Genomic DNA, 10,000 nt, shown 5'->3' with positions numbered 1-10,000 from the left:
TCTACACTTAAAAACAAGAGACAATATAAGGTATACAATAACATGTCTAAAGATGAAAGAGATGCTTTATCTGATCTAAGCAATGATAAGACCGTTATTGTCCGCCCTGCGGACAAGGGCGGTGCTCTCACGGTTCAGAATTTAAGCGATTATGAACATGAAATCAAGAGGCAGTTAAGTGACGATGCCTTCTATCAAAAATTGCCTGCAGATCCGACTAACCAGTTCAAACATGTTGTCCACGAAAAATTGAAACACTGGTTTGATAAAGGTGAACTTACAAAAAATGAATTTGAGTTCATGGTGAATGATTTCCCTGTGGTGCCAGTTATTTACACGCTGCCCAAGGTACATAAATCTCAGACCCCTCCCATTATAGGCCGACCTATCGTCAGCAGTATTGGCTCTCTGACTACCAATGTCTCTACTTTTGTTGATTTCTATCTAAAACCATGGGTGACATCTCTTCCTTCTTACCTCAGAGACTCCATTGATTTCATAAACAAACTAAAATCATTGCAAGTTCCAGCTGGTGGCATACTGGTGACGCTTGATGTGTCCAGCTTGTATACAAATATCCCGCACACGGGTGGTATAGCGGCTGTCAATCATTTTCTGAGCAATAGGCCACACTCTGAAAAACCTAGCACTGCCTGCATATGTGATTTGACTGAAACAGTACTGACCACCAACTACTTCTTATTCAAAAATGACTTTTATTTGCAAACTAAGGGCACTGCCATGGGTAGCACCATGGCACCTAACTACGCTAATCTTTACATGGGCCAGTTCGAGAAAATGTTTATCCTTGACCCTGACGTTAATCCATTTCATAAACACATACTATGCTACCAGCGCTATATAGATGACTTATTTATGATTTGGAATGGGAACGAAACGACATTGACTGATTTCCACGCATTTCTTAATGCGGCCAGTGAACACCTGCAATTCACCCTTGAATCGAATAGCAGTGAAATTAGTTTTCTTGACGTCCGTATCATTGTTGATGGTGAGACACTACAAACTGACCTTTACCGTAAGCCCACTGACCGCAACACTTTGCTCCGTGGTGACAGTTATCACCCCACACATCTCATCAGGAGCCTCCCAATTAGTCAGTTTCATAGGGCCAGACGGATTTGCAGTACTGATGACAGATTTGACGGACAGGCGACGGACTTAACCAACAGATTTTTGCAACGTGGATACAGAGAGGAATGGATAACTGCAGCGAAGGAGCGCTTCGATACTACCACCCAGAATGAGGCTCTACAGCCCAAGATCAAATCACCTCCTAGTTCCCCTCCTCTCTGTTTCACTACGTACTCACCTATTGGCTTTGAGGTACAGAATATTCTAAAAAAACACTGGCATGTCATTAGTTCCGACCCTGCGCTCAAATCTGTATACACCGAGTCCCCTAAGTTGGTTTACAAACGCGCGCCTACTTTACGCGACCAGTTGGTTAAGTCGTACACGCCTCCGGAAAGACCGCGCACATTCTTGGACATTCCAGAAGGGAATTACAAATGTGCCAACTGTGTTCAATGCGGCTTCACAAGGAAATGTACTACATACAAACACCCACACTCAGGAAAAACACTTAAGATACGTGGTGTCATTACATGTAACACCCCTTTTGTGGTGTATCTTATACGATGTCCATGTGGTCTCGCCTACGTGGGCTGTACTTCTAGACCGCTGCGCGTCAGAATGAGTGAACACAGGAGTAACATAAGGTGCGGTGATGAGCGCAACCCCGTGGCCGCGCATTTCAAAAAAGCCGGCCACAACCTGTGTTTTTTTCAATACATCGGTATCGAGAAGGTCAACAAGCCCCCTAGAGGAGGTAATCACAAACGACTCTTACTCCAACGTGAGACTTATCATATACACGCACTCAACACCATGTCTCCAGCCGGCTTAAACGAAGAATTTGACATAAAACCATTTTTGTAGGGCTAGGCCTATGCTCCAGTGTGGTTGTCATGGATGTGTCTTCTTGTATCCCAATGTGTTTGATTCTCAGCTATATGTTTCCTCATGACTACCCTTTTTACTGAACATGTGTATACTCATGGGATGTGATGATCTAGCATACGATTATGCATTACTCTGCAATCTACCTGTATACCTACAAGGTGTTTTTTATGGTACCTATTTTTTAGGCCATGTGATTGGGGATGTTTTAGACCCATTTATGAATTATTATGATGACTTTGGATGTAAATATGTGTATATATTGTTCAGCCCCTTTGTAGCTGATTATAGCCTACATAAGGTTTTGGGATAGGTGCCCTCTGGTGCCCACTTTGTATATAGCTTACCCTTCACTCTTGTATGTCACACTCCCCCCCCCCCCCCTACCCCCCCCCCCCCCCCCCCCCCCCCCCCCCCCTCCCCGCTATGTATATATACCACACCCTTTACACCTGTTCTGTGTTGCACCTTGATGAAGGACATTGAGTCCGAAACGTCTTGCCAATAAATCTACTGGGAGCATTTACAGTGTTGCGGACCTTTATTTTCTTTTCAGTGATTTTACGTTTGGTCCAGCACCTGTGCCACTGATGTGCGCGCATTCTTTGACTTTCAGCTTAAAAATGTCAACATTTTCCATTATGCTCAATGTTTGTCAATGAGAGCCTAACAACTTGAATCCCATTGCCGCCATGATGTAGGCCATACACAACAGATATACCCTATCGGATCCCATCCTGTGTGCGTATACACATATCAAAGAGGTCACAGTAATTGGGAGCCAAAGAATTGTCATAATTTACCAATAAGTCCAGTTTTTGTCAATACACAATCTTACGACCTCCCTGTCAGAAAGTGGGAGCTTTAAACAAAAAAGTCCAAACTTTGCATTATGCTCAATGTTTGTCAATACACTATCTTAGGACTTCCCTGTCAGTAAAGTAGAATAACAGCGACATTTTACAGCATCTCATGGGAGCCATGATATAGGCCACACACAGCAGATATCCCATCCTGAGTGCGTACAGACACATTTCAAAGAGGTCACCTACGCCAAGGAAAGAAAACCTCATCAAAAACTGTATAACCCCTGAGACTGAGAGAGACGTCAGTCGTCTAGTACGCACCTACGTATAAGTGATGTCACTCTAACTCTCTCTCACCCTTCATCTAGTTTTCTTGTGACTTAGCATCTGCCATTTATTCTAATTTGGAAATCTCTGTATCTGAGTTTTGATTTTGTATAACTTGATAATCTCACACATTTTGCTTGCCGAAAAAAAAAAAAAAACAGCACAAAGTCATGACAAGACAAGGGGAGTTCTGAATGTTAATTGCTACCTGCTAGCGGGACCTTGACTACAAGGAAAGCTAAATCTAATCTTTTTAAAAAGTTTAAAGATTTTTTTTGTCTGTTTCGATTTTATTTGATAGGACAGTGTGAGAGGTGGACAGGAAGCGAATTGGGAGAGAAACGGGGAGGGGTCAGCAAAAGACCCGGGCTGGGAATCGAACGCAGGTCAGCTGCATGGCAGGCGAGTGCCCTACCAGTTGGCCAAGGCAGGGCCACTAAAGCTAATCTAACACACTTAGCGAGAAAATGAGAGCAAATGAGTTGATAATATGCACATGTTGTGTGGAAATGACAGCATTATTCCAGAGGGGGTGATGCATGCCTCTATCAGTGTGTTTCTATCAGCTTATGTTTTCTCTATGTCTGTGTGTGTGACTGTGTGTGTGAGAGAGAGGATGCTGTGTTAGGCTGTGGGAAATTTACTATGTCCTCATTGCTGGGACGATGAAAGAGGGGGTGGTGTGTGTGTGTGTGTGTGTGTGTGTGTGTGTGTGTGTGTGTGTGTGTGTGTGTGTGTGTGTGTGTGTGTGTGTGTGTGTGTGTGTGTGTGTGTGTGTGTGTGTGTGTGTGTGTGTGTGTGTGTGTGTGTGTGTGTGTGTGTGTGTCGCACATGTACAGTGTGTGTGTGTGTGTGTGTGTGTGTGTGTGTGTGTGTGTGTGTGTGTGTGTGTGTGTGTGTGTGTGTGTGTGTGTGTGTGTGTGTGTGTGTGTGTGTGTCTGGCATGTCTGCAGATCCTACAATGTGCTGAGCTGTGTAGTCAGCCTCAGCCAGACCCCTGGCGCTCCCACGCCCTCACACTCATCCCACAGAGACATTACCCCCTCTCTCTCTTTCTCCCTCTCTTTCCCTCCCTCTCTCTCCATCCCTCTATCTCTCTCTCTCCTCCTTTCACACTCATCCCACAGAGACATTACCCCCTCTCTTTCTCCCTCCATCCCTCTCTCTCCATCCCTCTATCTCTCTCTCTCCCTCTCTCTCTCCTCATTTCGCACTCATCCCATAGAGACATTATCCCCCTGTCTTTCTCCCTCTCTCCCTCTCCTTCTCTTTCTCTCTCCTCCTTTCTTTCCCTCTCTTTCTCCCACTCTCGCTCCCCTCTCTCCTCATTTCTTTCTCTCCCTCCCTCAACCTATCTCTCTCTCTTCCTCTCTCCATTCCTTTCTCTCTCTCTCTCCCTTTCTCTTTCCTCTCTCCCCTCCTTTCTGTCTGTCTCCCCTTCTGCCTCTCTTTCTCTCTTCCTCTCTCCCCCTCTTCTCCATTCTTTCCCTCTCTCCCCTCGCTGAGTCTCTGTGACAAGATCAACAATGAGTCAATGAGTCGCTCAGTCAGTCCGCCAGCCATCCATCCAGACTGCACTAGTTTCCCTATAACACAGCTAGGCAGGCAGGGCTGAAATGATACACTCAACTCACGATTCGGTTCGTATCACGATTTATGACCTACTGTTCGATACACCCCACGATTTCAGATTTGCCAACATTATAAAATAGAATTATGAATAAAAATAGATAATTAATTGGTAGAAAGGGTTATAAGAGGCTACTAATAACTTTCAAAAGTTGAAATATAACAGTGCTTCCAAGCACTATTCAAATCATCATCATTATCGCTTCATATCATGTGGTTGCTTTCTGGGCTAATGGGTAACAAAACTTTAAACGGGCGTATCACGATACTGCCTCCTTGTATCGCGTGTATCACGATTTCTCGGTTCGATACAATACTGTTACAGCCCTACTATACAGGTCGGCTATACAGGCTATGGCAACGGCATGCAGGCTTGCAGTCCCTCCAGTTTTTCGCGATTCAGCGATCGCGTGGATTCATGCAAATTCAATGATATTCCGCATAATTTCACGATGCCACGTAATTCCTGTAAAGCCGCATTTTCCCCGCAAAATTCCAACATTCTGTGGAGTTTATTGATTTATATTTTCGTCAAAAAAAAAAATACCACCGGAGACGAAAACCAATAGGAAGCATTTTTGTTAATAGGCCTATGTTACTGAAACATTGAAAAAGAATTCCCTGCTATTTCGGAAGTCGCGACCCTCATCTCAGCTGCTCCGCGTCTCCCCTCTCCTCCCTCACACATACAGGCGTCGATGACCTTTTTTATAAACAGCAGTAGCCTACTTTTCAGTGCAATCCTGGCTGGAAAAAGTATTGTTGCCCATTTATCCATGACGAAGAAGTGTATGCAGTCATGAAATAGTGGCGGTGCTGTCGCCAAGTAGTTACGTTACATTTTTGCGCAACTTCTCCACTCTCCCCTGTCGCTTTGATGAGCATGCTACCCGACAGATCAGATCAAGATCAGATCAAAATCAGACATTTTGACCGCAAAAATCACAAAATCCCAGTGCAAAATCCTGGAGGGACTGAGGCTTGCAGTGCCCCTGGTGCCCCTCACACTTGGCCCCTGTCCTGTCCTCATGACACCCGGCAGCAGACAGCACGCTGGCCAGACCGTGACCAATAAGGAAGAAAAATGTGCAGCATTCACACACACAGACACACACAGACACACACAGACAAACGCGTGCACACACACTTACACAAAGACACTCACACACACGCATGTACATGTAATTAACATACGCGAACACACACAAAGACACTCACACACACACAAACATATTCACATAATACACTCACACAAGCACATTCACATAATACACTCACACATACAGAGAGAGAGAGAGAGAGAGAGAGAGAGAGAGAGAGAGAGAGAACTGTACCACTACTCTAGACGATGAATAATGAGCCTATCCGACGTTTAACATGGAGAGAAGGAGGCAGGAGTGGAGTGCGTTTCAGTTGATGCAAAAGAATTTTGTCGCGCAGGCAAATTCCATCTAGTAAACGTCTGGCTTTACTCATACTGCGTCGCTGACAGCTTTGTCTGGAGCCGGGACAAAGACATCTGAAAGGGCCCCAAACCCAATCAATACCATGTAATGAGGATCCAATTCTGGGCCCCCTCTCTCCCTGGGCCCGGGACAAGTGACCCCTTTGTCCCCCCTGTCTGTTGGCTTCCCTGACTGAGATTGAGCGGTTTTGAAGACTGCTGAGAAAACGGACCAAGGAAAGCAAATTTTTTTGCTGAGGCCCAAATAGACTTAGTATCACACAGGCAAATATTTACTGACTAGCTATTTTGGTTGCGGTATCAATTTTAAAGATGACTGAGGAAACAGGTCATGGGAAAAAAAACTGTAGAAATCGGAAAAAGGGACCGCAGAGAGGGACAGATGGAGGGAGAGATGGAGAGCAAGAGGGAGAGCAAGAGGGAGAGAGGGAAGACGGAAACAGGTCGGTGTGTTCGCTAGTTTTTGCTCCAGTATGTGGCACACTTCAGGAAATGAGGTCATGTTCTTGGGGCTGCGATGCGTGTCCTCTAACTTGCCCTCCTGGTAACCTAAACCTCACACTTCCCAGCCTTCACTTCACCCAGGGCTGGACTGGCCATCTGGCATAGCGGGCATTTCCCGGTGGGCCCTGCACCCTAGTGGGCCCCTATTTTCAGAAATGTAAATATATATATATATATACAAAACAAAATGTGTATATATATATATATATATATATATATATATATATATATATATATATATATATATATATATATACACCACAAAAAAGAGAAAAGGGAATGCTTCACTGGGTCCTGTATCCAGTTAGTAAGAAAGGGTGCTCATCAAAAAGAACTTGGGCGTCCAAACCTCCATGAAAAGGTAAAATAAACACTATTTGAGGCACTCCTTACTAAAGTTTAAAAAGCCTTTATTAAATACTGGCCAATATATACACATTTTGTTTGGTTACATTTCTGAAAATAGGGGCCCGCAAGGGTGCGGGGCCCACCGGTGAGTCAGTTCTGCGCCACTAAATATGAGTGGCCGGTTTAAGCCATAAGTGCCCGGGCCCTATGTCTCTCCCAGACCAGCCCTTCACTTCACCACCCCTTCTCTTTTACCTTAAAGTGGAAGTCTCAGCACCTTGTCTTTAGTCACAATGCAAATATGCGAAAGTAGTACATGAAATAGCCCGCTGCGGATATAAAACTCAGCTCATAGAAGAACAGAGCTCATAGTAGTGTATACAACATTTCCGAGAGACGAGAACTGTTTTCAAGTATGACAAAGCACTTAGCCTACTTGTGTTGCTTCAAAAGCAAGGCCAGAAATTGGCATAATCACATTCATGTGAGTGTACGTTGTGTTTGGGTGCATGCATGTCATTACATAATATGTGCAGTTGCGTGCGTGCTCGTGGGTGTGTGCGCTTTCCATGCATTCAAAGTCCTAATCAAAGCATCCTCTCACTGTATAAACACAAAACAAGCAGCAAATATAGCATACTAAACTTTAGGTGAAACAACAACTACTAGTAGCACCACTGGTCTCCTGAGTCTAGCTTTAATCAGTTGACTCCAAATGAAGTTGAATGTTAAATCAAAAAACCCAATCCACCAAAATCCACTTATCAACATGTGCGTGTGAGTGTGTGCGAGTGTGTGTGTGCTTGTGTGTGCGTGCGTGTGTGTGTGCAGACCTCCGCCAAGGTAACTGTTTGATAGAACATTTGACTATGTTACACCCTATTTTATTCTTTCGACCTTCTTTTTGTGGAATTAGAAACTGGAATGTCAAAATTCATCCTATCCCGCTATGGTGAAGAATCTTAAAGAAATCCCTGGTTCCGGATGGTGAGTCGGATCACCACCAAAATGTAATCACTTGTTCCTTTGGTCATTTCCAACAAAGTTTCATACAAAAATCCACTCAAATTCGCTGTTCTCCACCAGAGACGGTCTGTATATAAGGAGACGGAACACTTCAGAAAGCATCCATAGGAATGAACAGGGGGCAGTTTGTTACGCTAAAATAACCCAAGCTTGCACATATCCCACCTGGCCGGCAACAAGAGCCAATTGCTTGCTGAGCTGCGCTGTCATTTATCCAATCATCTCGCCGCCTCGACTCGCCTGGTCTGACCAATCTGAAATTGCGACCCAAATTGCGACCCTGAGGCGTAGCCAAGATGGCCGCCGAGTGAAAGGACTTATTCTAAATGCCTTTGTCTCCACTCACCAGCAGATGAGGCCGGCGGCGACGGCGGACCAGGTGACGCAGCAGGAGTTGGGCTTCTTGCTCTCGTCCTCCTCCTCGTCGCCGCGGCGACAGCAGCACAGGCAGCTGAGGTAGATGGCCAGGCCCAGCAGGTTGAGGCCCAGCCCGGCGGCCGCCACGCACGCCAGGAAGATCAGCGTCTGGAGAGAGGAGAGAGAAGAGAGAAGAAGAGACACATGAGTCATCAGGACATTATATTATGAGGAGGCTACTGTATATAGATATGATATCCACATAGGCCCGGAAGATCAGAGTCTGGAGATCAGAGAAGAGAAGAGATGAAGAGAGAGGAGAAACATGAGAATCAGGACGGACACATACTAGCATAACATTATGAGGATGCTATATAGACATAATATCCACACGCCAGGAAGATCAGCGTCTGGAGAGAGGAGAACAGAGAATAAGATAGGAGAAACATGATAATCATGATGGAGACTGAGGGCTGTAACGATATTGGATCGAACCGACAAATCGTGATACTAGGAGTGATGATACTGTATCGTGATGTAAGGAGGCAGTATCGTCAGAGATTCTTTAAGTATAGAGATATGCCAACATAATAGGTTTCTATGGGCACCTAATGTGACCAGGTTCCGGTCTGCCTAAAGGGGCGTGTCATAATGCTCCTAGCATTGAATATAACAGTCCTCAGGTCTGCCTAGGTCTGCCTAAAGGGGGATTTCCCCCCCAATAATAGAACCAGGAAACAATGGGCCAATGGAACCTCTCTCTCTCTACTCTCTCTGGTATCGTGACTCGCCTTTTCAAAGTTTTGTTATCCTTCATAACAGAAAATAACCATATGATATGATGTGATAGTGCTGAGTTGAGAGTTGAGTGTATCGTTACAGCCCTAATGGAGACATAATATCAGAGATTCTTTAAGTATATAGAGATATGCCAATGTAATAGGTTGCTATGGGCACCTAACATGACCAGGTTCCAGTCTGCCTAAAGGGGCGTGTCATAATACTCCTAGCATTGAATAGAACAGTCCTTAGATCTGCCTAGGTCTGCCTAAAGGGGGACCCCCCCGCCCCTCCCCCTTGCAATAATAGAACCCGGAAACAATGGGCCAATGGATCCTGTCTCTCTCTACTCTCTCTGATAATATCATCCCATTATGAGGAGGCTATATAAACATAATATCCACACACGCCAGGATGATGAGGGTCTGGAGATCAGAGAAGAGAAGAGATGAAGAGAGAAGAGAAACATGAGAATCAGGATGGACACATACTAGCATAACATTATGAGGATGCTATATAGACATAATATCCACACACGCCAGGAAGAACCACGTCTGAAGACAAAGACAGAGAGAGAGAGAGAGAAAGAGGTAGAGAGGTATTACATGAGACATGACATCAGGTAAAGTAACACACTAAGAGGAGGAGTACACCAGAGGCGATTCCTCTTTGAGTACAAGGGAGGCGCCGCCTCCTGTCCAAAATCACGGAGAATAGTATGTAAACTAATGCTTTACACAACTTAATAACATTGCTATTTCAGACCCAGCTCCAT

At 44.9% G+C, this 10,000-nt stretch overlaps 1 protein-coding gene across 1 annotated transcript in view; it reads right to left on the bottom strand.

Annotated features, from left to right (window-relative positions):
• Positions 1-10,000, bottom strand: part of ttyh2 (tweety family member 2) — a 254,092-nt gene that overhangs the window by 169,217 nt on the left and 74,875 nt on the right. The window contains exon 2 of the mRNA XM_063221370.1: positions 8,435-8,613. Within this exon, the coding sequence (XP_063077440.1) occupies positions 8,435-8,613 (179 nt within the window). The remainder of the gene's footprint in view (positions 1-8,434; positions 8,614-10,000) is intronic.

This window comes from Engraulis encrasicolus, chromosome 17, assembly GCF_034702125.1.
Source record: "Engraulis encrasicolus isolate BLACKSEA-1 chromosome 17, IST_EnEncr_1.0, whole genome shotgun sequence".
Taxonomy (NCBI): Eukaryota; Metazoa; Chordata; class Actinopteri; order Clupeiformes; family Engraulidae; genus Engraulis; species Engraulis encrasicolus.
The sequence above is the reverse complement of the archived record's forward strand: the minus strand, read 5'-3'. Positions and strand labels throughout refer to the sequence as shown.